This window comes from Anser cygnoides, chromosome 3, assembly GCF_040182565.1.
Source record: "Anser cygnoides isolate HZ-2024a breed goose chromosome 3, Taihu_goose_T2T_genome, whole genome shotgun sequence".
In the NCBI taxonomy this organism is placed as follows: Eukaryota; Metazoa; Chordata; class Aves; order Anseriformes; family Anatidae; genus Anser; species Anser cygnoides.
Window position 1 is genome coordinate 44,390,043 of NC_089875.1, and position 27,693 is coordinate 44,417,735.

At 46.2% G+C, this 27,693-nt stretch overlaps 2 protein-coding genes across 4 annotated transcripts in view; one reads left to right on the forward strand and one right to left on the reverse strand.

Annotated features, from left to right (window-relative positions):
• Positions 1 to 20,730, reverse strand: TAF5L (TATA-box binding protein associated factor 5 like). 3 transcript variants are annotated; one of them, XM_066994057.1, is made up of 5 exons: positions 20,714 to 20,730; positions 15,602 to 15,746; positions 10,860 to 10,964; positions 7,782 to 8,506; positions 1 to 2,011 (listed from the first exon to the last, which is right to left on the reverse strand). In XM_066994057.1, exons 2-5 carry the CDS (start codon positions 15,741 to 15,743, stop codon positions 1,214 to 1,216), a joined length of 1,770 nt encoding a protein of 589 aa, XP_066850158.1. In that variant the 5' UTR covers positions 15,744 to 15,746; positions 20,714 to 20,730; the 3' UTR covers positions 1 to 1,213. The 3 variants fall into 3 exon arrangements, with proteins under 3 accessions (XP_066850158.1, XP_066850157.1, XP_013056381.2); XM_066994056.1 differs by lacking the exon at positions 20,714 to 20,730 and adding an exon at positions 20,254 to 20,432; XM_013200927.3 differs by lacking the exon at positions 20,714 to 20,730 and adding an exon at positions 16,933 to 19,337.
• Positions 20,583 to 27,693, forward strand: part of URB2 (URB2 ribosome biogenesis homolog) — an 18,665-nt gene continuing 11,554 nt past the window's right edge. Inside the window, exons 1-3 of the mRNA XM_048047265.2 lie at positions 20,583 to 20,812; positions 21,949 to 22,125; positions 24,035 to 27,419. Of these exons, the coding sequence (XP_047903222.2) occupies positions 20,687 to 20,812; positions 21,949 to 22,125; positions 24,035 to 27,419 (3,688 nt within the window). The 5' untranslated portion in view covers positions 20,583 to 20,686. The remainder of the gene's footprint in view (positions 20,813 to 21,948; positions 22,126 to 24,034; positions 27,420 to 27,693) is intronic.

Consider the following 27,693-nt stretch of genomic DNA (forward strand, 5'->3'; position numbering starts at 1 on the left):
TCCAAACCATTTTTTTTTTAAACTAAATGCTTTTAATAGAAAACAAAATACAAAATAACTCTTTCCAGAAAGCAGAAATATTTAATCTCTCCAAATGACAAATTAGAACGTGCTTTTTCTGCAGATCCTTGCTTTAAATGCTGATGATTTATTTCACAAAGTGTTCATGAAACTGATATTGCAACATTTTGAGAAAAATCCAACACTGGCAAAGCTGCCTCTGCGTATGCACAATAATTTAGTAATACTATTTTTTCCCATGTCACTTTGTGTGTGCCTCTCTCTCCCCCGTCTCCGTCTTCCTAGATTGCCAACTTCCATTTACGGAAATATTTCTGTGAGGTGCTGTGGTGGATTGACAAGCCCCGTTCCAAACAGGAGTCCAAACTTAGCCCCTTCAGTTCTATCATGCCCTCCTCCAGCCAAGGCAAGTCACTTATTACCCCAAAAGCCACCACTCTACCCCTCACTGTCCTCCCACCCTCAAAACACAGTGCAACCAGATTCAGAAAGATCCCTAATTAATGGAACATAAATACAAGTATCACAGCTAGTACCAGGAACCAAACCCAAATGACAATGCAGAGATGGGCCCCAACTGAGGTCAGATTTCCATCCCCTTATTAAAAAAGAAAGATGGTATTTTCTACTTAGCTTGTCCAAAATATTGCAGAAGTGCTATAGGGAGCTGTAATATTTGGAACCACAATCAGCGTAGAAAATACAGAATGTTCTTTTAAATATAAGGGTCTTAAAATGCTGGTCCTCTGCAATACCAGGAAAACAAAACAAAAACAAAAAACACTGGGCCAGTAGTTCTCCACACGCTCAAGCCTCAGTTAACAGTAGGTAAGGTGTGCCCATCAATCAACGCAGGATATTTAAGTGCAGGTCAGCAGCTTATCTGGCTGGCAGCTTCGCTTGTCTGGACCAGGCTTTTGGTTTCCCCAAGCTACTGGACTTCCTCCCCTTTTCCCCATCCCTACAAATACAGGATTAGAACATATACATATTTTCATCGCTCTGCCTTTCTCCTTACTCCATTCAACAGCACAGGCCTTTTTGTGGGCAAGAAATTGTAAAGCATTAGCATCACTCTGAACATGCCTTCCAAGGGGGCAGAGGAAGAAAGTGTTTCACAGTCAGTAATCTCAGCTTGTAATGGACTCTGGCATTCATCACACCCACCCGCTTCCCTAAGAAAAAAAAAAAATTAATGTTCCTGATTTTCTTGTGCAATTCCAGTCACTAGAAGAAGATTACAGGCCATAAACTGTACGCTCAGTACATTATTCATCTGTCCGGTATATACACCAACCAGTTCACTGGAAGACCCATCCGCAGGGGCGTTGCAGTAAGTGTTCCGGATGTCCCAGACCCGGACGGAATTGTCCATCGAGGCCGAAGCGATTAAACTACTGTCGGGGCTAAAAGTAAGGCTGGTTATGTTGTCCGTGTGGCCCCTCAGTTCTTTGTAGAGAGTTCCCGAAGCCAAGTCCCACAGCTTTAGCCGCTGGTCTTCGCCCGCCGAGGCCAGGTACTTACCGTTGGGGGAAAACGCGAGCGCTAGCACGGGGCCGCGGTGCCCGGTGAACAGACGCACCGAGTTGCCTTGCTGAGTGCTCCACAAGCGCACGGTTTTGTCCGTGGAGCCCGTCGCCAAGTAGTTGGAGTTGGGGTGGAACTTGACGCAGTCCACGTCCGCCAAGTGGCCCGCATATATCCGCAGCGGGTACGTCCGATCGAACGACCAGAGCCTCGCCGTGCGATCGTGGGAACCGCTGGCGAAGTACAGGCTGCAGGGGCTAATGTCCAAATCCCAGACGGGGTAGGCATGTCCTTGGTACAACACAGTGTTTGTAAAGCTTCCGAGGTCCCAGTATCTGATGGACATGTCCTCAGAGCAAGATAAGAGCCCCGAACTGTCCGAAAGGAACCTCGTGCTGTACACAGGCCCGCAGTGTCCTCTCAGGATCTTCATTTCTGTGCCTGCGCTGTCATCCTCTTCCTCCTGGTCGGGGAGGAGGAAAAAAAAAACAAACAAAGAAAAAGCATGTTTATCTGTTCTGCGAATACAGGAACCGCCGTGAGGAAAGCAGGCTGGCGTTAACACAGAACAATTTATTTTAGACATGGCACGTTCTGTGCAACTCTGAGACATACTGCTGGCGCACTCCCTACATCTAAGTCAATGCTGAAAAAGATGTGGAGTTCAGACTTTTATATAAAAGGTTTTACCCTTATTTTGCATAGCTTCATTCCCACTTAAGAAGGCACCTTAACCTGGGACTGTACGCAAATAAGGAAAAAAAAGTAGTAGTATTTTAAGATATTTTTCCAAATGTCTTTTGCTTTAAAACACTTGCTAAAAACATCTGCTTATTCCCTACCCGCTCTCTGTTAAACTTTTGGCTAAGATGTTGAAACAGATCTTGGCATCTGCTCTTTCAGTATGGTCATTATTGGAAGCGAAACTCACATTAGAGAAAAAGAAACCCAGATGTCTTAAACAAAAGGCAGGAGATGGAAGGACAAGGCGTATCTGACAAGATGTCTACCGGGCATTGCTTCTCAAACCCCGCACCTGAGCAGAGATGCAGCAAGGCCGTGGTATCTATTTCTCTGTGCCGGCTCCACCGGAACACTTTTACATCCCCACCTTTCAATAACAGAAAATATATGTGGCTTATTTAGGTCAAATGATCTATTTTGGGGTAGGAGAGGATGAATAATCACAAAAAGGACGGCAGTGGAAACCTTTTTATCCTGTAATTCTCCAATTCAAGTACCAGGGCAGATCATCAACAAGTAAAGGCTTTCAGGTTTAAAGGCTGCTCGGTGAGCTGTGCTAAAGGAATCTGGACATTTGGCTCCTCCTTTCAGAGGGCATCAACCTGAGAGCCTGCTCAAGCAGCACCTCCTGATAATCCAAGGCTACAGACTGCACAGGTTGCAACACATCTCAACCCAAAACTGTCCTCGCCTAGCAAGCTGGGGTCTCACCGACGGCGTGTAAGAAGATAACCATGGCTTGGGATGCATCTGCGCAGTCTCTCGAACCCACCCCTCCCCAGGACTGCCATGCTGGCCCTTTCCAGCAGCACTGACCCTACGGTTTCACGACCTGCAGCTCTGCCAGCTCGCTGCCCTCCTCCCTCCCGGCTGTGCGCTCAGTGGTAGGTGGCGAGCCGCGTTTAGCGGCGCTAATTCTCCGCAGCGATCGCTGCCCATGGGAGCTTCGTGGCGTGGCTCGGGGCCAACTCCATCTCTGCCACAGAGGTGAGGCACCGAGGCGTTACAGGCTCCAGCACGCAGAGCCCCATTCTTATTCAAATTGATATTTTTCTGCCTCAGATAGAGCGCTGCCTGCTGGGATCCACGGCATCTCCAGGCTACGTTACCACATTAAAGGAGAGACACTGGTACCTGCAGCGTTTTGTACTATTTAATTACAACCAAAATATTCCTGACAAGTTACCAGAGGAGGCCCGTTCAAGTTCCCTATACTTTATGATAGTTTTGTTAAGTTTTGCAAGTCCAGGTACTCAATTTTATGATTTCAAATCACAGAAGGCTACTTTGTCCGCAAGCACGTACACTTTTTCCTCTTACAAGCACATGCTCTTTTTCCCTTACATTACAGTAGCAGCTTATTTGAAAATGCCTGCAGAAGCATTCAAAACCACACTCCTATAAGGTCACAGGTAACAAATCTTATCTCTCTCTTCTGTTCAAGAATCGCTTAGCAAAAAAACTGCACACTTGTGTCATAGCTCACTGAAAATGGTACGCCGACAATGCTTCTGAGTCACCGCATTTTTCTGTTTCCTCCCTGTCCAAGTCAGTCTGCTGACCAGATTAACAGAGCAGCTGGAAGTGCAGCCACTAAATTACTGCCTCACAGAACCAATCTTCATTTCTTTGTCAGATCAAGCACGTTCCTCCTTGCATCCTGCAGCTACTACGACGTAGGTGAGCGATTACAGCAGCTACAGAAAGGTTACGACCTGTGTTATAAATCAGCAGGGAGGCAGGGAAACCCTCTTCGTAGTATTTTTTCCAGGATTCCCATTGCACACATTGAGTACGTTTCCTGGGTATAACACACCACTGGGCACTACCAAGACATCCATTAGCTCCTTCTGAAGTGGTTGCTGCTGCTGGTCAGCACGAACAGTTTGCACTTCCTCAGAATCGACAAGAAATTAAGTTATATAGACCTATTTTAATCAATAACCTACGGACACACCTAGAAGCTACTTTTATTATTTGTACTCCCCATTTTAAGAAGACTATCAAAACAGATTTTCAGTAATAGAACTGGAAAACCAACACTATTAAAATGAGCTCAAAAAAATCTACTCTTCAACAGCGAGTAGAAAATCTTCCTAAGCAAGTACAAGACTCCGTAAAATTACATTATTAAGAAACTGAAAAAAAAACCTAAAACATTGCCATGTTTTGTTATATAGGACACCTTCTGGATGAGCTACCTGTGAACAGGTATCCCAACTCCTCAGCTATTACTTAAATCAGTAATGGATGTTACATGGCAGTCATCTGGACTCAGAAAACTTACGTGTTTTACTGCATTTGACTTTGTGAGCAAACATTACCTAGCTGACAAAAATTATCTCGATCCTTCCACCCAGCATAAGACGCAAGGGAATGTGTGAGTCCCAAAACCAAACAAGCAAACAAAAAATACCCACAGAACAGAAAGCCCATCCCTCCCCACCCCCCAAAAAAGCTTTATTTTACTCTAACTAGTAGCAAGTTTCCCTCTGTGCCATCTTCTCTCTCATCCTGCAGTGCTCTTAAGGTGTGAAAAGGAAAGCTCTATTATCTGCCTACAGTAGGGATCTCCTAGCAGGGAAAGGTGGGAGGGCAGACACCCTGGCTTTCTTTGCAGGACATTTTCACTGCTTCTCCCCAAACTCCCTCCCATCTGCCACACGAGCTGTCAGCGTCATCCCAGCTCACCGCCACCTGAAGGACCACTGCCACTCAGTGACCTAAAAGTGAGGCCAGATGGGATCGAGCCTGGCTCCCCAGAATTTAAGGGCTGCCACACCCTTACAGCTTGGAACTGAGAGTACTATTTTCCGTTGTTGATTTATGTACTACCAGCAATGAGCGTGGCAACGTTGCAAAGAGACAAACGATAAGGCCATTTGCACAGCTGCAAAGTTGCATTTTATACCGGACATCAAGTAAGAGAGACTATGAAGTGGAGATGCCACTGTAAAGAAAATGAATTACTTAAAGAATTACGTTATCCCAAACAGTCAGCCTCTCCTATTGCCAAGATCAAGACAACACTGGTGAAGTACACTGGGGCATTACACTGAGCAAAATTCACTAAAAATACATCTAGTAACACCTAGAAGACAACTTTGACTTCACTGACACAAGGGCTTTACGTCAACTAGGAAAAACTGTTGATCTCTAACACTTTTGTCAAACTACAATCTCATTTATATTTATATCTCTCTCTATATATATCTCTCTATATATATGTATATATATATATACACACACAAAGAGCTAATAAAGCCAACAGTGTAATTTTAGTGCCACCCTGAAAGAGATCCACTGAAACTAGCACAGTCCCTGACATCTGTAACTTCTCCATAAACAGAATGACTTATTTGCTTGCAGCAGGTCAGAAACCGAGCTGAAGATTGATCAATTTGGGCTCTACTTGAATGTAACACTGCATCCAAACCTAATTACACAATACAGAAATCAAACAGAATGAAGAAACCCTAAGAAAATCAGCCAAGTGTAACACCCTCACAAGTTGTTCTACAGAACTCACTGAAGTAATGTCAAAGCACATCAGAATTTTTTGTTGTCACAGTTTTCATCAAATTTATCGCTGTGAATTGCTGCTGATCAGATGCAGTGGCAGTCTGAAATACAGCCTCTATTCACATCGGGCTGCATTGCTGATGACTGCACCCCAGCCAGGGTGGTCTTGTTTGGTCTGTCTTGGTACCCGTGGCTTTTGCTCCAGAGGTACCCATGTCGCTAGTGGTCTGCTCCCACCTGTGACCCAACACGTGCCTGGATATATTCACTCTGTGCTCCCTGACACTAGCATTTATTTCCTTTATAGTCCTCAGGCTTTCGTTTGCATTCAGGACATGCAACAATGCATTCAGGCTGGTATTCCCCCTTCACTCTGAACTCCTGGTCAGGTCACTATTTGTTTAACTAGTGGTGAAATTATTCAGAGCAACGACAACTTTGACTTGTGCTGGTCTTTGACCATTTTTTCAGACCTGTGCATAAATACTGCAGGATACACAAGATATTAAATAACCAACGGCAGCCATTTGTACTTAAGCTCCTGCAGCTGTTTCATAACACATGTAAGATATGCAAATACGTGCCAACAAAAAGCTAACGCACGCTCCCGATAACCTGGCGATATCTCACGTTTCTCTAGTCTGCAGCCAAAGAAGGCGACCTGTTGATTTACCAGAGAAATCCTCCTCTGTCACAGGTTATTTACATTTGGTTTCCATGACATGCAATCCACTGTCCTGTGTCCGATGAACTCTTGCAGCTTGTAATGAAAACAAACAGAGCTTCATCTTGGGTTGGCCTGACCCACTTACCTGTTCACTCAGCAGAAAGGGTTAACCTGGGAAGCGGTGAGCACGCTGCTCTGCTATCTCACCTGGATGCCTGCCTCTAGTTCTCAAGCTGACTAACAAAGCAATCCCTAACTATATACCTCGGTACTCCAAGCTCTCTGCATTCTTCCAAAACAAACAGAACCTTGCCACCAGGTATTTTTTTTATGAGTAGAAAATAAAACAGTGGAAAACGAAAGGATGCTTCTCGTGCTAAACGCTCAACATAAGAGCAAATGCATTTTTTCTTTTTTTTGCCTTCAAGAGGGGAGTGATTAAACAAAGCAAGAGTCATAAATTCTGATCTCTAACCAGATATAAGACACTACGTGGGCAGCTGTGACGAGAGGGGCGGAAGGGTGTGACTAGGAGGTAAAAAAAAAAAAAAAAAAAGAGAGAGAGAGAGAGAGAGAACACTAGAAGATGCTATCTAGCCCGGCATGCGAAAGCACAGATATCCCTGTCCTCATCTCCAGCACTCGAGAAACTGAGAATCCTCTGAAGTTTCTACCCTGCTGACTCTTTAACACAATTATTTTGCATATTTTTTCCATACTAACTCTTCACCTCTGTTAGGGTGACTGTAGGGTGAAAAAAAGATACAGTTTTTCACTTAGGTGTACTTTGTCCTGAGCTGTCAGACCATTCTTACTTTATTTTTCTCTTTCCATTTCTCTCTCCTTTTCTCCACCCTTCTGACTGCTTGTTCTGAATTGCTTTTCTTCCAGTTTCCATTCACTACAATGTGTTTTTACTGCCCGCATCTCCTTGTTTCACCTTCCCACCCACAAGAAGGCTCCACGCTCCCTGGGGAAGGGAGCCTTCCCAAATGACCTGTCCTAACGGGCTGCCTGCATACCACGATCTGCTCAAGGTCAAGAGGCAGAGGGAGATCAGCATCTAGGACTAGAACTGTGACCTAGGCACATCTTCACCACACCTCAGTGCAGCGTTTACAACCATGGCAGGGAAGAATAGGGATGAGAGTAGGCTATGAGAACTGTGTCGAGGCAGACAGGCTGTGAACAGCCTCACAGTCCCCTAAGACACCATTAGATACTCAACATGCATGTCAGAAATGCCTCAACAGAAAGGGTATGTGTGTGGGACAGGGAATTGGGGAAGGGGTATCCAGACCTCCTCATCCAGGATGTCACAAGCCAGGCGGATGCGGGACACATCGACGAGGTGGGGCTCAGATTTTAACTTCCTGGAACGCAGGCTCCACAGCTTGACGCACGAATTATCAAACCCAGCAGCGAGCAGCTTGCTGTTCGGTGAAATCTCGGCCGTGTTCAGCAACTGCTCCGTGTTATAGAAGGCATAGAAACAGATGGTGGTTAAGGAAGGGGGCCCGTCCTTGACGCGCTTAATGCTGTCCTGCAGTAGGTCCAGCGCCGCCTCGTTCTGCAGAATGGAAGCCGGCACCTCGCTGGGCTCCAGGCCGTTGCTCTCGTTGCGCGAGGAGCTCCCACCGGCGTAGAGCTGGTAGTCGGTCCTCTTGGCGGGCTGCACATCCAGGTGAATGTGCAAGGTCAGGACTTTGCACAGGGCGTTGTTGTTGTCACTTTGGAGGTAGCGAAGAAGGTAGTTGTAGCTGTCCTCTTGAAGGCGGATGACGTACTTGTTGTCCAGAAAAGCCCGGAGCTTCAAGTTGGACAGGATATCTTGAATAGTCATGGTAGTCTGCAACTGCTCAATGATATCCTTCTGGCTGGCGTTCTGCAAGAACATGCCATGGAAGCGGCTGTAAAAACTGTCCACTGTGCTTTTCAGGCCATTCTGGACCATGTTCAGATGGAGGTAGACGAAGAGGGGATACAGAAGAGGCATCACTTCATGGCTGTGCTGAGAATCTGAATCTATATAAAAAAAAGCAACAAGCTTTGAATGATTTCTCAATCTACCTTTTACTAGGAATAAAGCAGAGCAAGGTCAATTACTGCAAAAAGTCTCGATGGTGGCATAAGAGAGCAAGGCTCTGGAGACTTTTGTTGGTGCATCCATGTGAACCCCTTCAGTCACTTAGAGGGGATACCCAGTATTTGTTGCAGATTTAACTAGACATTTAAAAGTCAGTGAGGTATATTATCAGAATAAAAGGCAGAGATTTCAAAACCCCTTTTAGGTGTGGGTCAGTTATTAAAACAGCACCTCAAGCTACATGACAACTGGATTTCCCCCATGTATTTAAGAAAAAAAACATACATTGTTTGTTGCAATAAACTCTAAAATACACTTATTAAACATATTAAATACTATTTTAAGTAGAAGTCAAAATTATTTATCTAGCTTGTGTGGACCTGAACTTTGGTGGCTTTTTTTTTTCCTCAGCTTCAATAAAACTTGTACGTGGTGCTTTGGATGGAACTGATTTGTCCCCAGGGGAAAGGAAGCTGCAGTTTCCAAAACGTACTGCAGTATGCCGGGCTGGTTTTATTTCTGTGCCTGCTCATGAGCACGCTCCCTCTTTCTCTGCCAAGGCAAATCCCAGCAGTAATTCCTCGTACACAGTGTAACAAACTCCTGATTAGGCTATGCTGTACCTTGCAGAGAGCGATCTGGGCAACAGCTCCACCCCTCCTTCTTGGGGCTGCTTCCCTCCCACCTTCAGCTGCAGGGAGCTGCGAGCAGCAGAGCCCTGCCGCCCAGCGCCGTGGCACCACATAGGGCCACAACAACGATTTACTGGAGGCCCAGATGTGCAAGTACGACATCTGAATTACTGGAACAAAATATGCATTGCTGATCTGCAAATAGCATTACTTATTTTCAACTTGTTCTCCCCTCCTGCCACTCACCACTGCATTTTTCCCCCCTCTTCCATGAGGCCATTTTTCCTCTCCAATGAAGCACTCTTCCAAGACTTGTCCTAGCCCATACTGTGCCTCTCTTTCATTTCTGTATGGGTACATACGCGTGTGTATGTGGTGTGCAGCATATATACACACACTTGCGTAGTTCAGCATCATCCCCATTTTTCTACCACGGAAACTGGGCCAAAGCCAATGAAATCAGTGGTCTATATGTAATAAAAGCACGAAGCAGCTGGCAGCTGCTCTTTCCCTGCTATGTCAGCAGGTGCTCGAGTCCTGAAATGCAACAAGGGAAGGACCTCACTCTGCAACAGGAACAACGGGGAAGATGTAAGAAGCTGGCAGAGATGGGAATGATGAAAATGTTCCAAGAAGATACCAGGAGAGGTTGAGGGACCTGGGTCTGCCTATCCTGGAGAAGATTAAGTAGGTATCTAGCTTCTGCCTTCGGTACCCAGTGGGATGTTATGGAGGAGATGGAGCCAGCCTCTTCTCAGAGGTGCGCAGTGGAAGGATAAAAGGCAAGCTGCAGCATAGGAAATTCTCACCAAATTGCTCAGCCTTGAAACAGGGGCAAGGCTACGACTTTTCTGCCTCTCTCTTCCTGCCTACTTCCCTCCCTAACTTTCTCTTCAACCACTGTCAGGAATATTAATTCTAGTGTTATGCATGCTGGGATCAAGACCCACTGGAGGAATGAATGTGTGCCCAGAAATGGGAAAAGAGGCAACCTCCCTTTTCTATGCACTATTCTCAATAATAGTCTGCTTTCTTATCCCCACCTCTGGCACTCATAGAATAAATAAGGACATTTCCAGGAGCAACTTTTTTTTTTTAAAGTAAAACCAACCAACCAAAAAAAACACAACACACCACACCATGATTGTCCTCTGCACCACACTACAGAATGATAGTATTTTCCCTTTCTGTCATATACCTCTAGTCTCAAAGTCAGTACAGTTAAATTTAAGGGAACAAATTCTCGCTTAAAAGTCCAGATGATCATAAAAAGAAGCCAATTACAACAAACATTCAAAAAAAAAAGAAGTAGGAGACAGCAGAGAACTATATTCATTTCTAAGCTACCCGCCTTTCACATAAAGCACTGATCTTCTTTCTTGTCCTGTACCTGTATTCTGTTATCCTGAAGATCTACACAGATAAAGGCCAAATGACTGAACAAAAAAAGATAAACAGATACCTATCCAGAAAAGCCAAAGCTACTCAGCACTCATGTTAAAAAAAAAATCCATATTTTTTTCTAATTGTAGTAACTGAAATCTCAAAATTAGAAATCAGAAGTGTCAGTTAGAAATAAGCCTTTAAATTTTATTATACTGTCATTTACTCATTAAAATGACAAAAATTCACATACTCTTCCTTGCTTCTTGATATTTACCTGTGAGAAAATTGCGTAATCGTCCAAATTGTACTTCATATTGCTGTGGCTCCGCCAGGCAGGGAGCTGCAGACACAACGTTGGCACAACCAGATTCAGATTGGACTGTGAAATGAAATAAAATAAGATTAGGATTTAAGGAGTTCTGCATGTGTGTCTTGAAACAAAGCTTCTCATAAAATCCAAGGTAATGTAGCCACCAAGATGACATTTTATATTTCACACTATCCAGGGAAGACACAGTCTGAAGCACCTAAGCACAGCATTTATTAAATTTAACCTAAAGTCACACAATCTAGACATATCACGAACGAAAAACTATACTGAAGGTTTTTTTTTTTTATTCAAAAAAAGCTTAGCTACTCTGCTTGCTCCCCCACTGCCCCAAACACATTTCTAAGCTTTCAGACACAACACTGAATTTACAAGAAACAGAGTAATGCTGTCACAGTTCCCTTCAGAGTTTTAAGAGATAACTGCAGCTTTATTGCTTCGCGCTCAAAAGATGAGGAAAGCAAATCACATCATTCTCCAAAACAAAGTCTCTTCTTCAGCTAGACCCAGCACCCATCGAGAACATCAGGTGTGCAGTAACACCACCTCTGAGTATTATGGTCACCTGAGATGGTATTAAACTGATTTTCAGAGTCAGTATCAGCTTTCGTAAATGTCTTTCTGAATTATCTAGAAAGGAAAACGGCTTTTCTTCTTCTGGCACAAAACCTTCGCTCTTCTGTTAAACACTCACAACCTGACAGGGGACTTGGTGCAAGTTTACAACACCCACCAATATAACCTAAGCATACACAAGTACTAATGAATAGAAACAATTTAAAATGTAAATTTTATTTCTAACTGATATATTTAGTTCTTCTACTCTTCTAAAAGCATGACAAATCAAAGAGTTTTATCTTGTTTTCATCTTTCCTATTTTTTTTATTCATAACTATTTTCCCCTCTATAAAATTTGTTTTCATCACTCTCCCTTCCAATTCCCTTGACTTCTTTTGGTCTTCCCTCCCTCCCAATCCTTTTTATCCGCTCTTTTCCCTCCTAACCTTTATCTATCACTTTTTTGTTCCAGCATTTGGCTCACACACAGAGGCAGAGATAGCCCTGGAAGTCTATAAACATCATCATCAAATTTTCACATGCGAGAGAGAGAGGCCAGCCTCCAGCTCATCTTGATGCCTCTAATTAGAGAGAGATCAGCACACGGGGCACACGCAGCCAGTCACTATTCTCCCCTCACTCCATATTCCCAGAGCTTACAGAAGTACAGAAGGTGTACGTACCGACTCTGAATTCAGCTTCAGAAACAGAGCTGGGCTGTGCTTATCATCCCCCCACGGGGAAAGAAATACAGATTCTGGTACCAATACCCCATCTTCTATCAAGTCCATTTCAAAATAAACACAACCCATTCAAAGATACCGATACACTGCGTTTCTGCAGCCTGGCTGCTTCATAAACTCAGTGCTGGTAGCAATCCCAGGCTCAGGGCTTTGCATGAAAACTCAGAGCAGCAATTTATAAAGGAAGCAACTTTTTTCTTTAACATTTCTGTAACGCAGAATACTGGTATTAATTAATTCAAGAATCTTTTCTATTTGGACTGACAATTGAATATATTCTCTCATGATGAATACTGATTAAACTCTGCATTGCACACAAACGCGGCAACTCAAGAACAATTAACAGCAGTTTTTAATGTCACCCATATCACTCGTGGCAAAGGCAAAGGACACCAGAAAACCAGAAAATACGAGGGCTTGACTTTCATGCTGTCACAGGGTTGCATGCAACAGCCAACTCTTCACGGAGTGTTGGTGGCCTCATTTCAGCACGAACATTCATGACTTGCCACCCTGCTTGTGCCACACAAACACGAGCTATGGTTCTTTGGTTTCATGACGTGCTCCCTCCTTGCCACCTCTTTCATTTTCCCTGCATAAATAACGTACTTCCAAAATGAAGATGGACTTCTTGCTTTAAAAAGTGGAAATTCATCTTTGGCTCAGTATCCTGGAGCAGTCTGACTGTGCACTCGTTATGCCCTGCTGTTTTAGTAATGACTAGAGCTTGTTCCCATCAAGCAAATGGCAAATGAACCCTACCTACAAGCCTGTAACAACAAGCTCAACTTGAAATCATTTTCCTTCCCAAAACGCTTGGCCAGCTAAAACTGCTAAAGGGATCAAGAGCTCAACTCATCCCAGAGCAAGAGAGTAAATTTTCAGGGATTTTTTTTTCTCCTGGTGGAAGTAAAACATTGTCCGTATCCTTCTTGCACATTAGCAGACCTACCCTAGTTTCTTTTCCAGTTTCCCCAGTGGCTGCAAGAACACTTACTGGAAACATCTGCTCCTTGACTGCACTTCCTGTAATTGCAACTCGAGAGCAAATTCCAAGGAACTCGTTCCTAGTTCAGGGACACCGACAGTACCCTCCTGGTGTCCCGCTGCGGCTAGGAGCAGCGCTGCTCCAGCTAACGAACACAGTGCTACTGTAAACACTGTTTCACAGCAACTGACTCCGCTTTTATGTGAAGGAGATCAAGTAGAATTTTACATTAATTCCGACAGTCTTACGTGTTGCCAGAATCCTGCGGACAACATCAGAGAAACCTGTTCCTCCGTCGCTTATTCTGTCCCTCAAATACCCTTCCGCTTCTTTAAAGAAATATGGAATTGTCTCGAGGAAGCTCTGAGCTGTGTTTTAGTGCAAAAACCAGAGCTGTACAAATATAGCAAGCATGGAGAAGGGCTGAACTGAAGAGGCTCTGGGGGAAGACAAAAAGAAACGCCAAGGTAAAACGGAAAAACAAAACCATTTAAAACCCAAACCAGTGGACACTTAGCTTTGAAAGAAGAAATCACAGAATTGGAGACAGAAGTAGGCAACTCTCCCATTTATACAGACCGGCTAATTTCAAAGGCAAAAAAAAAAAAAAAAAAAAGAAAAGATATGAACAGAAAAAGCAAGGTGAGTTTTGTTAAGGAACAAACTAAAACATCTTCAGAAAAAAAAATACTTAATTGCTTTCCCTGAAAAAAAGCAATGCAAGCTACAGAATCTGGTCAGCTTTTCTTTAGCTGCCTCTTTTATCAGGATAAGTACACGCTGGGATTTTCTTTTTCGACACAGTCATTCACGGAACTGCAGCATATTCACTGATAGCTTACTACCAGCATGTCTGACATGGAAAAGTAGTCAGCAGCAGAATACACGATAGCAGGCCATTTTCAGTTCTAATGAAAACTGATGACTAAGTTCTGAATCACTAGCCACAAAACCCTTACGCTAGCATGAAGATACAGACTAATTATAAGAAATTTACTAATAACGTTTGTTGGAAGATTAGTTAAAAGACAAAAATCGATCACACACTCATTCACACTTTACTGACGTTCTGTTCCTGCATGATGCCGTATGTGAATGAAAGAATTTGCAATCCAATCCAGCTCTCCTTGAGATATTTTGCATCCTCCTGGTATTGATTGGTCTCAAGTTCTAATCCCATTCCAACACCGATCCTTCTACCCACCTCTCCCCTAAAACCCCTTATCAAAGCCAGTCCAAAACAATTTGTCATTTTATTTTGGTTCTATTTCTCCCCCAACTCGGCCCAGTATTACTTCAGGGAGTTGCAGCAAGTGTCTGATTGTTAACTCCGAAAACAGCAAGGAAATCAAAAGTACTGAGAAGGTGCAAGTCACCTCCAATAAGAAAATATTACTCAATTTCTTTCAGGTCCTCAAAAGAGTCAGCCTATACATTTACCTATACACCACTCATCTTTGGATTGTAATTACAGCAAAATAAACGCAGAAAGAGTCATTTTGACATCTGGTCTTATCCAGCTACCATCACAGAGTTATACAGCAGCTAATGTTGTGTCAGATCAAGTTATATCACAAATAAATAAGGTCCCTACCAGTCTTAGCCTGGGATACAGTCTCAAACTAAGCAGGTTCATTAAAAGAAAACACTTTCTCCTTGTTCTCTCACCCAGAGTTTGGCCTAGTATTTTCTATTACTTTTAAATGTAAATTTAACCTTTATATCCTCCACATTGCTTGCATCCATTCAACATTTGTACCTGCTCAAGTACTAGCATAGTTTTTTATAACAAAGATAATAATTCCTATGAAGATGGTCACAGGCAGAATTTGGACCAGCTGGTCGCGTAGCAGGATCCAGAAGACTTTAAAAAAGAGGAGAAAGGACACACAGGGAAATAAACTGTCTCATCGACTGAAGGTTTTATTTTTTTTTATTTTTTCCAAGTGACACATAGGAGCTTTCACAACTTGAAACTGACGAGGCCAGAAAACGAAACACCCTGCATCACTCCTGTTTTACATGATACAGCCCTTCTTGAGCACAAAGGTACATTTTCCTGCTTCTACGTAATTCCTCATCTAGGCTCTTCTCACCTCTGTCCCAAAGCACCACTACTCACCAGACTTCACGCTTTTTGAGATATAACATGTATTTTCCGCTATCCAAACCTGACATTTCAGCCTGCTGTTTCACTGCCCATGCATCTCATTTTGTTCCATTTCCATCCATATTTTCGTTCTTCAAAGGCTCATACCTCACACCAACTTGATGCTGGGAAATTTCTTTATTTCAAAAGGAAAGCTGTCCATAGGTACAAATTCACCTAGTTACCAATATATATGCTCACGCTTGCCACAACTCTGCCAAGAAGCACGCACAGAAAACATTAGGATTACCTGTGAGATTAGCTGCCATCTCTTCAGCAGACTGACACAGCCTCAGCCCTTGTTTTAGGGGACCTTCTGAGTCCACATACTGACGGCGCTTGAGGTAGCAGGACACCGCCATCTGAATCTGTTCTGTGCGTACGCGTTTCATGACCTAAAAGAAAAGAAAGAGATGACGGGCTGTTACTGTGTAGTTATCTGTTAAGACCGACATACACCAGAGCTGTATGAAAAACAACAGAGAACAAACAGCTCAGCATTTTCATTGCTGAAGTCAAAAAAACTTCTCACTGAAATATGAAATAAAGCCTGCAGGCACCTGCCTCGGTACTAAGGCATAACTAGACACTTTGAACCAGATCCCTGAAGATATTTTGCTGTCTAATTCTACTAATTTCACTGAGGAATCCAAAATACCTTTGAGGATTCTGGACTAAAACTGCAGTGATGAGCTGAAGCGTTTGATTTTGTTAAAAACAATTCTTAAAAAAAGTGAAGGTTTCTCCTCTACAAAATGATACTGAGAGTCAAGGAAATGAGAAAGTAAGATACAAAGAAGAAAATTTCAGAATCATAATGCTTTAAATAGCACACCTATTTGAACTATTTGGGGAGCCAAAGAAGCAATAGGTTATAGCCTGAATTTAAAGGTTAGAGCCGGACTTCTGGTGCTTCAGTCAGGTAAGTTCCCAGAAAGAAAAAAACAAACAGGGAAATTAAAATCAAAAGCAAAACCTTCTTTCTGCCTTTTACACCTGTCCCAATATACATACACTTCCCTCATATAAATTTTTTTTTTTTTTAATCCTTTGAAGTTTCTGCTAAATAAATTTTGAAAGCCATCTTCACAAACACCACTTGGTAGCATCTCAAAACCAAAAGGAGCCTGGTGCTCGCTTTTAGCCTCTGGTTTGTAATGAAAGCCTCAGGAAGATGACTGCAACAGCTCCCCTGCTATTTGAGCAGCTACCTATAGTCAGTGGCCTGGCTGCCACCAATCCTTAGGCAATAGCTATCGATTCTAGAGAACTTCAGATAACTTAAAAGGCTTTAAAACAAAAAGAACTAAGCGACAGTTTTATTCTACTAGGGTAACAGGTACTGGCTGCCTCATAGTTCCACACCTTACAGCACCGCTACAGAAGACCAGCATACATTTCGCACGTGCGCTTGCTGTCTGGTTTGAGGAGCTAAATCCAACGAAACACAGCTTCTAGGAGAGGCAGACAGGGATGCCTTCTCTCCTCCCTTGCAAGAAGCAAGTTTCTAAAAAAATGACAACTTAAAAGCGTGACTGTAACCATGCCTTCTATAGTACCCATGCACACTCTAGTGCTTACCCCAGGTGTTAAAGCAATAAATTCCCTGTGAAGTTCCAGGCAGATGGGATGCAAGGTTTTAGCAAAACTCACTTCAAACAGATACGTGGAATTGCAAACCCGTATGCTCTGGGGAAAACCTTAAAAAGCTTTCCATTTGTTCTCACAGGTGAAGTAACTGTTGAGGGTGGGGAAGGGGCACCAACAGGTGTGGAGTTTGGAAAGCACTTCCAGATAGACCTATTAAAATCATCAGCTTCAACCACAACTTATTCCACTCCAAAAACAAATTTCCTTTTAATCTTCCTTGCAATTAAATAAATTACATCGACTTACCCTGTCTCAAATACAACACTTTTACTGCTACACAAAACAGCGGAAGACAAAACACCAATGAAGTCCACGAGGAAGGGTGGACACAGGGACTGACCAGCACCTGAGCAACCTCCCAAAAAACAGCTCTTATCTGAGCTTCACAATCTATTACACTGCTGGTCTGCATTTCAGCTAGCAGCACAGGCTCACGTACAAATTTCCCATCCAGGTCCACCCTAACGCCTCTGCATACAGTCTGCCACACAGCTCGGGTTAGGGCAGCAACTCAGTTGAATTTGAGACGCTCTCACAGATGTGTATTTCAGGTCTAGAAATGTTTTGGAGGGTTTGTATCTAACATTGCTAGATTTGGGTTATAATCCAAAGAAACTTGCTCCCAAAATAGCAGTGAACAGACTCAAATCCTTGTTTCTGAAGTGGTTTAAGAATCAAAACTGGGTAAATCAGCCTCAGGTCTGTGGCTCAGAAACAAAGAGAATCTAGAAATATCCTTGCCTGTACATTTTTCTGTAGTTACAGGACCGATTTGCGCTAGGCTAGGCTTGGTGAGAAAACCCTTATTCATTAGGGGACACCGTGCATATAGAGGTCATTCCTCATAACTCCTCGTGGAGCAGAGAAATTGAAAACTGATCTGTGAGAAAGGCAGAACTGCAGGGCAGCCTTTGAAATGTCAAACAAGAGGAGCACTGAAATCAGTCTTCTCCAGCTGCTGAGCAGAGGCAGGTGACCAACAGCAGAAATGGATGATTTGAAAACAGAAGGAAAAAAAACCACAACTGATTGACCTGTAGTCTCAAATTCTAACACCAGGATTTAAGTTTTTCAGCAGCAAGAGAGAAGGGCCCGGGAAAGGAGCAGTGACTGGCAGCTGATTCAAGTCCGAGCTTTTTCAGAGCTTTGGGGATAACAGGGAAGTCCCAGTTTCTTCAGCCAGGATTAGCAAGGTGACATTCGCTTTGTGAAATCTGTCCATTTTCTTGCTCCATTCGCAGACTTTGTGCGCTCCTCCTAGCTGCCAGAGTACTGAGTGCTAAAGCGGCATCGCAGGGAGGTCTTCTTCCCTACCCCCAGGTGACAGAGCTGCAACTACCTTCTAGAAAACGAGTCTTCACCAGACCCACACTGCCACCCCTACTTTCATTTCAGGTCTCTTTCACCTTGCCATTATCCCTCACCCTCAGCATTTCATAAAGAAACGTCACAGGAGCTGAGAAATGCGCTCACAGTGAAAGATAAAAAGTGCCAGAAGAGCAAACCCAAAATTCCTACAAATGTCCTGCACCAAGCCCTCAAAACCAGAGTTTATCGTAAAATAAACAGGAGAAAGGCCTACCAAAACGCCTTTAACCGGGTTCAAGCTGAGCCAGTTCACAATGGGTCGATAATGCAGAATTTAAAGGCAAAAAAAGGACAACTCTGCAGTTTTAACCTCCACATCACTTTTAGGACTAGATCTCGTAGCTGAAGATAACCTTCAAAATACACACGTAGCAACCCCTGCCTGTGTTTGCAGGAAGCTTGAAATGATCATGCACGAGTCTGAGCTGCCTCATTCTTCTCAAACACCCAGAGAGAACAATAAATACTAACACTATTAATTATTTCTACCGATAAGCAAAATACATAAGGAAAGAGAGGAGAAATATCGCATCAAGGGTCTGCCCAGCTACAATGCAATGTCTCCTGAAGTGTCACAAGTCAGAGCGCCTAAAAAAGGGTATTAAGTTACTTTTCTTTGAGGAACCAAAAACGCAGAAGAAACTCAGAAGAGAGACTGATCACACAAAACGCATCGCAAGTTCCTCTTTCCTAGAAGATTAGATGAGCACTAAGCATTAGGCCAAGGAAATTCATTTCCTGCCTGTTCTACCTCTTGGATACAGGTTTAGGCAGATTCCCCGGCCCTGAAGTATCACCAGTACAGATGTATGAAAAAAAAAGCTTGAAAACCAGTGTTGGAAATGCTGCTTTTTAAGACTCTGCTTTCCTGTCCTGACTCTCGGACAGCCCGCTCTTGCTTCCAACAGACGAAGGAAAGACCTGTGGGCAGAGAACCATCAGGAACACGCAATCTTAAAACAAACAAACAAAAACCCAACAGCACGAAAGCCCATTTTGAATATTCTCTACTAAAAATAGCGTCTCGGGCCTCAGCCGGGGAGCAGAGGAGTACCGTGTTTTAACCTCTGTCGCTGGGTGGATATTTGGAGCCTACCGCCAACGCTAATTAAGCCCCTTGGCTTTTAATTTCGCGATACTCAACTAATCTCGGATTTGCAAAACTTCGGGAGCAAACAAGATACTGATAGACTTGTGGGAGGATGACCCTGAATCCGGAGCTGAGTGACTGGGGGCGTTCAGCAGCAGGCGAGCTGACACGGTGCGAAGCAGACGGCGCGCTCCCGGCAGCAGCAACCGGGGAGCAGAGCGCTGGCGCTTTTGGGGAGCCCCCGTCCACCCGCCTCGGTTCTCCCTTCGGGCTCCGTGTCGGCGGACTAAGCTCTGCCAGCCCCACCGGGCTGCCTGCCCCGAGGAGCCGCGTGCCCTGGGCGCTAGGGCTGCCTGCCCCGAGGAGCCCTGCGGGCTCTGGGCACCGGGGCACGGCCCTGGGGGAGCCCCCGGAGCCCGGCCCCGGCCCCTTCTCCCCCGCAGCGGGGCCGGGCGAGCGGCGAGCCGCAGGGCTGCCTGCCCCGGCGTGAAAGCGAAAGTCTCCCTGTGAGGGCCATTAAAATAAAAATATAAAGCGGGAGAGAAGCGGGGGGGAGGCGGCGGACGCGCCCGGTGACCCCTCGCTCGGCTCCCGGCGCCCAGCCCCGGCCCTGCCCGCGGCCGCCGCCTCCTCCCCGCCGCCGCCGCCGCCGCCTCCCGGGGCCGGGCCGGGCCGGGCCTGCGGGGCCTCGCCACGAGGCTGCCGCCGGGACCCGCCGCCTCCTCCCGCCGCCGGGCGGCGCCGCTCCCTTCCCGTCCCCATCCCCGTCCCCGCGGGGCTCCCCCCGCACTCACTGAGCATCGCAGGCGGCGGCGGGCGGCGGGCGGCGGGCGGGGGCCGGGCGGCGCTGTCACTGCGCCCGGCGGCACCGAGCGGGGGCGACGCCGCCGCTGCCGCCCGCCCTGGCGGGGGCGGCCGGGGCTGCCCGGGGGCCGGCGGCCGGCGGCGGCCGCTCCATGGCTGCTGCTGGCGCTGGCGGCGGCGGTGGCGGTGCTGCCGCCCGACGGCACGGCGGGGAGGGAGCGGCGGGGAGCGGGGCCGGGGCGGCCCCCGCGCAGGCGCCCTCCGGCCGCCAATGGGCGCCGCCTGCCCCGCGCCGCCTCCCGGGGCTCGGCGCTCGGCTGCCGCCGCCTCGGCGGGGAGGGACGGGGGGAGGCAGCGAGCCGCCGGGCCGGGACCGCGAGGGACGGGGGAGGAGGGACGGAGGGAGGGCGGGGAAGCGGCGAAATGGCGGCCGTGTACTCCGGCGTGCACCTGAAGCTGAAGAGCGCCCGGACGCCGTGGGGGGACAAGGTGAAGCTCGCCCGCTTCGCCTGGGTGTCGCAGCAGTGCTTCCTTCCCAACAAGGAGCAGGTAGGCGCCCCTCTCGCGGGTCCCGGCGGGAAGGAGGGGCCGCCCCGCGGCACGGAGCTGGCCGCCGAAAGGTTTCGGCCCCGGGTGGGAGCGCACACGCGGCCCTGCCGGCGAGCTGAGGGCAGCTCTTGGTCCTGGGGCTGCGCGAAGAAATGTCGCGGCATCGCCTTCCAGGTGGCCTCGGCAGAAAGGCTTGTGCGAGGGCAGGGGGAGATAGTCCCTCTGACAGAGGGCAGCACGTGTGCGGCGCCTCGTGGCTCGGGGGGAAGCTGCTTCCTTCAGAGCGGCCGTGGGCAGGCTTTAGGATGTGCTGCCTGGGACCCTCCCCAGCCTGCTGCTGCTGCTGGGTCGGAGCTAGGTGAGAACGAGAGCTGACCACAGACCGGTGTGCGCCTCCAGCAGCTCCAAACCTCTCCCCTCAAGTCCCTGGTTTTACACCCTGAAGTTCAGCGTTTCCCTGAGCGAGGGGTGTCTTGCGCTGCTCCTCCAGCCTAGGGGTTTTGTGGGGGCTAGGGTTTGCACCGTCTGGTGTCAGTGTTTGGAATTCCTGTCGTTTAAGTTACTTAGAAGAATACATGTAGCCATACACCGTATTTTGAAATCAACAATTTAAATTAGTAGTTTTTAACCTTTTTCAGTTTGCACATCTAAATTCCTAGGCCTGAATTTCCATATGGCAAATTTGAACCTGCTAAAAGGAAGATACGAAAGGTATACCAAGTGTCAGCAAAGATCACCTGGGATTTCTTTAAGGTCCCCTCCAACCTCAGCCATTCAACGATTCTAATCTACAGTTTCAAGTCTTTGATTCAAAAGATTAGCCTTGCTCATTAATAACAACAATCGGACTTACGGCCTCTGCTGAAGAAGCTGATGAAAGGGCATTAGGATGTCGGCTCCTGAAAGCTGTCCTGAGAAGGTTCAGGGGAGCACGGGGCCACCAACGCTGGATTAAGAATTGAAGGTTTTAGGAATTTAAGTCTTGATTGAAACCTTCAAAAATGAAGTTCTCTGCTTGTGCAGAGCCTGTTCTGCTTGGATACAAAGCAGTTCTCAGGGCCCAAGTGCTGTAGTTGTGAAGAGGTACTACTTCTGTCATGTTTTCACTTTTTTTTTTTGTTCCCTTTTGTTAACAGGTATTACTTGATTGGGTAAGCCATACGTTGGTTTCATACTACAATAAGAAGCTTGATCTGGAGGATGAAGTTGTTGAGAAGCTCTGGGCATATCTAGACGATGTTATCCGTAGTAGAAGACTACAGAATCTGTTAAAGAGTGGGAAGACGATCAGTCTCAGTTTTTCAATTGCACAGGTAACTAAAACTATGGGTATTTTGTAACATGTTGGATAGCAGTGCCTGTCTTCTACAGTATGTGACCGTTCCTCACAGTGTAGGGTGTTGCATGAAACAAATAATAATAAACGTGATTGTTTTTAGGACCTCTACTACAAACTTTCCTATTTCTGTTCTGCAATACAGTTTGTGTTTGTGCAGAACAAAGACTGAAAATGGCAGAGCGTTCTAATGGTAACCTCCAAGTTAATCTGCCCCTGTCTTTAACTTCTCCAAATTGTCTGAGAAGGAACTGGTTTAAGTGTTTCAATAGCTAAGTAAAGGCTCATTTACGTATGTTATTGTTGCGTATTACTTACTGTTTATATTATCATTCTGCCTGGGAGTCTTAGGAGAGATTTTTCCCTGAACGTGAGGCTCATCAGCGCGTTTGGCATGAGTACTAATGCAGAGTGATATGCTTTTCAGCAGGCCCTGTCTAGGAACTTGCAGCTTCTTATGATGACTCCGAATGAGCTGCCCTTTTGATTTCCCCTTCTCCTCTGAGCTAAGACCCCGCTCACCCCGGCAGACCGCCTTTCTGCACTGCCACATGCACATCTATGCTTCTCTGGGCTATCTCTGTACGTGAATGGGAGATCAAAAGGGGCTTTAACCCATAGTCATCGATACACGTCTTGCACATGTGTTTCTGACGCAGTTCTCCCCAGTTTCTGTTCATCTGAAGAACCCTGCATGAATCTGGGTAGATGTTATTGTGCTGTACTGGAAATAAGAGTCACGTTCCCAGATGAAAGGCTGGCTGCGAAGCAGGAGACTTTTTTTTCTTTGTCAGCTGAAATCCTGTTTTGTCTCACAGCTTTCCCATTTAAAGTAGTATGTTGCTCACTGAGTTAAACCAATTTTGTAGTGGCACCAGATCATTATTGATCTTAATCATATCAGTATTTTAGTCTCAGATGAAAATGGATGGAGGAGACTTCAGTTACAATTGAACTTTGTTCAAAATTGAACCAGATAGTTTTATTCCGCTGCATGGTTACAGAGATGATAGAATTACTGGATGGCTGTGTTGGCAGTCAAAATGGCTGGAAAAAATGACCTTTTCAGTTGTGCTCTGGTTGGAACTGTCTTTACCTTCAGGAATTGAGTTGCAAACTACAGAAAATTGTTTGGATGAGAGGGGCTGTGCTTCAGAGAAGTTACAGAGAAAGCGTGCAAATTTAAACATGTCTGGCTGATCGGCTACTAGGCTGGAGTACTCTAAAGACAAAACTATTTGGAGATGAGAAAAGGGAGCAGATAAAAGGGGGCTTAAAGGGTAAATGTGTAGGGAAATCAACACAAAGTTTGAGAAAAGAAAGGGACATGAAAGTTCAATTGAACTTCAGTTCTTTAGAACTGTGAATCTCTCAAAGAGAAAGGACACTCGTTCAGTTTTGAGGTATCAGTACAGGAAACTTTGGGTTTTATTAGAAGGTAACAACGATATTTAGTCATAGACATGCTTGCTTATGGTAGACTTCTTGGATCAAAAGTTGGAAGTTTTTTGTTTGTTTTAATTTGTTTGGAACACAATTTGGGGGACCTTGCAAGAAGGGAGGGAATTTTCCCTCTCCTCCCTTTCTGCAGGATTAATTATTAGGATCAAATATGCCCAGTCTATGCTGTTGTTGGTAATGCTCATACAGAATGAGGGGTTCCCCATATATCCTGTGTTGCAGACAAATGAGGGGACACAGTTTTGGCCAGAGCAGTTTCTGGTTTGAGATCTACAATATGAGAGGTCCAGCAGAGGCTGTTAGCAGGTCTCCGTTCCTTCCTTCTTGCAGCCAGAGCTCCCAGAAGATGACATTGATTCATTATGATGAACTTTGTCTTTGTGTACAAAATTAACTCTTTTTTTTTTTTTTTTTTTAACCTTCAGGTCATAAATGAAAGGTTATCAGAGGCCTGTTCGCAAAAAACGCAGCAAAACATTGGCTCAGTGCTGAGTTGCTCCAGTGGCATCCTTTCTACTCCTTCGCTCTCCATCATTTACACAGCAAAGTGTGAGCTCTTGGTTGATCTCCTCAGCAAGCTCGCTGAGCTGGCGTGTCAGCAGCTGGCTTCTGATGACGCTGTGGGCTCCCAGTTGTTCAGCATCCTCCACCTCACTTTTGCTCAGTACCTTCTGATCCAGAGGCAGCAAACCAACCCAAACCGGGTGTTTGGGCAAGTGACAAGTCACTTGCTCCAGCCGTGCCTGCTCCTGAGGCACCTGCTGATGGTGAGGAGCTGGACGCAGGCAGATGACAACCACGTGCGTCAGCACTTAAGCAGGGAAATCCGAAATCAAGTAGAAACGCTGCTGCGGGCTGGGTTATTCCAGCCTGAGCTCTTCTCATCCTACAAAGAGGAGCTGCTGCCGGAACGGGAGCTCCAGGAGAAGAAGAAAGGAGCACTGAAAAGCCTCTTGCTACCAGTAAACACCGTGCAGACCAAGCTGGCCAGTGGCTTTTGTGAACCTGCCATCCATGGAGCGGTTGTGGCTGGTTCGGTGTCCCTGCTGTATAAGCTCTTTCTGGACTCATACTGCAAAGCAGAAAACCACCTCGTGTGTTTCCACATGCTCAGCAGGCTTTATGGCTGCCTCAGGCTCTCCGGCCTACAGCAAGGAGCGAGGGAGGACGCGCTGACCCCTGCAGACTGGAGCACAGAGCTCCTTGCTCTGGAACAGCTTCTGAGCCTGGTGCTGAGCAGCGATATCTATAACGTTGCCAGCGACCGCATCCGGCACAAGGAGGTGCAGTTTGGGTTTTACCGCAAGCTGGCGCAGATGTTGGTGAGTCACTCCCAAGCTTCCATCCCGGCTTGGTTCAGGTGTCTCAAGCTCTTGATATCATTAAACCACCTTATCATAGAGCCGGATCTGGTTGACTTAGTGGCCTCTGCTTGGGTGGATGCGAAGGTCTCTGAGCTACGTACGAAGAAGCCCCAGGAGGCTCTCCTCAGCGCCGTGTTTCAGACATACTCCAAGCTGCGGCAGTTTCCACGGCTCTTTGAAGAGGTGCTGACAGTCATCTGCTGGCCAGCTGTCGATGAACTGAGGCTGCCTGTCTTGTCTGCTGGCTTGACAGTAAAGCTTCGCGAGTGCCTCCTCGAGCTGCCGCCCAACCAGATTCTGGACATTGTGTGTCTCTTAGTGGAGAAGTGCCAGATCCTTGTTCCTGCTGTTGAAGGGTCTGCCGACATGGCCTTGAAGCTGATGTCAGTGAGCTCGGTGCTGCACGCTTTTCTGTTCAACATGGGGAGCCTAGATGATGTCACTCCTGCCCCTGTGGTCCTTCGCACTCAGAGTCTGCTGGCCAAGATGCAGGAGGGAGTAATTCAGCCGCTGATAGAGCTGCTGCAGGCTCCTGGGAGAGAGGAAGAGGAGCCAGACCTTTGGCTAAGAAAGGCCAGCGACTCTGCTCTCCTCCTCATTTACACTTGGATTGAGGTAGACACTTTGTTTGCTATTAGCTGCACTAAATATGTCTCTCCATCAGCTGAAAATGCCGGTGCTGCTGCTACAGCTGCTGCAAAGCTCTGGGACGTTTCGGCTTTCTTCCCTGGTGTGGAAGAGCAGTGTTGGGAGAGAGTCGTGGAACTTGCGAGTAGTTTTGCCTCCACTGGTAAATACTGCTTAGAACAGCTCACGCTTCAGAAAATGAAGATGATTTTAATGCAGACTCAAGGTGATGTACAGGCCTTGCAGCGTGCTGCAGCTTTCATCCTGGAAGCTGGGAGAGCCACCATGAACAGGGGAGAATCTGAACCATGGGATGGAGATATCAGCGCCATAAATGAGCTTGCTTACCCCACAGCACACTGGCACCTTGTCATCTCCAACCTGACTATCCTGTTGCCATATATTTCCCTGAAAGATGTACAGTACATTGCAGATGTGCTTCTGGAGGCGTTAGTATTGACCAGAGCTCAGGAAGCTGCTGCAGACCAGGAGCCTTCCATCAGCATTGGAAAGGTCTGTCTCAGTTTCATGCACAGTCCCTTTCTCCCAGAGATGAAGGTTCTGCATTGTGCTTTTCTGACCAGCCTTATTCATCAATTCACTCGGGTGCTGCCCTCTGCTGCTAGGGATTCAGTAGATCTGCCACTTCAGCAGCTGTCTGCAGGTAGTATCTCTTGGCATGAAGAAATCCTGGCTTCTTCCAACCCGGTTGATGTGGTGGAAGCACCACCGGGAAACAAACAGCCGAAGGATGAGCTCAGCTTCTCGTGGAAAACCCTGGAGAAAGTTGCCCAGTGTATCTTACAGTTAGCAAAAAATGGTTCCCCTGTCATCCTGAAGGAAAGCCAGCTAGAAAGCTGCCTGCGTTTGCTAGAAATTACTTCTCTTCTGAAACTAGACAGTCTTCTTCCCTCTGACTGCGTCCGGTGTTTTCTGGTGCTGCTGTCCCTGGTAGCCAATACCAGGGCCAGCGTCTCCTGCAGCAAGCTGCTATCACTGAAGTTTTTACATACCTGCTTCCACCTCCTGAGGTGCCTGCAAGCTGGCAGGAATGCCAACTCTGTTTTTAAGGTTTTTCATGCCAGCGATGTTCTTGAAGCTGTCATAACCTCCCAGCTTACAGCTAGCAAATTCTTCACTGATGCTTTGACAGATCCTGTTTGGGCAGAGTATCTCCAGGAAGTCCAAGCCTCTTTGGAGCACTTTCTTCAGATGATTGTTGAAAGAAGGCAAAGTATGAAGCTTAACTTGGAAAAATTCATGTCTTTCCTCGTGAGCTGCAAGCCAGGTGCTGGTGGGGCCAAAAGCAAATGCTGTAAAAATTGGAATCCTGCAGCTGAGCAATTACTGCTCGTGTCATTCACCACTCTGTGTCGTGTCCTCACGCTCTACCTTCAGCAGCAGCCAGAAAAGAAGCTGCAGTCTACAGACATACTGTCTGCTTTGCTGGAGCCAGTAGTCCAGCAGCTGGGAAGAACTGTTGAACACGGTCTTCAGAGTAACACCCAAAACCAGCCGTTGCCTGTAGCGTTTATACCATCTGTCGCAACTCTTCTCAAGGCAGATGTGAGCCATGCTGTCAGAAAAGGCTGGCAGAAGAATCCCGAGGAGCCCAGTGGGTTTTTGGAGCCATCCCGTGTTAAACTGTACCAAGAGTTTTACACTCAGATACTGAGAGAGCTGCCCTCTGCAGGAGGTCACTTGCAGTTCCTTCAGTCTGCGTTGCAGTTCCTGACAGTCTTCTGCTCCGTACCGGAGCTGTGCCCTGGGAAAGAAACTGCAGTCACAGTTGTTTTCGCTATAAACAAGCTTCTCGCTGGTATGAAAACTCCCCTTCTTCACTTCCTTTCCTAATTTTGCAGGGTAGAATATACAGCTTTTTAAAAATTCTGTGTCTATTTACTTGTGTTAAAGCAGTAAGCTATCCTTTTTTAAATGCATAACAAGAAAAATTTCAAGGAGGCAATGTTGTGGTACCTGGACCACAGCGGCCATCTAATCTGGTAAGGATCTTCTGGATGTTGTAAGCATCCATGACTTCTGCATCTTTCAGTTCTTTATTGCACGTTGCACTAAAGAGGAGGATAACTTTT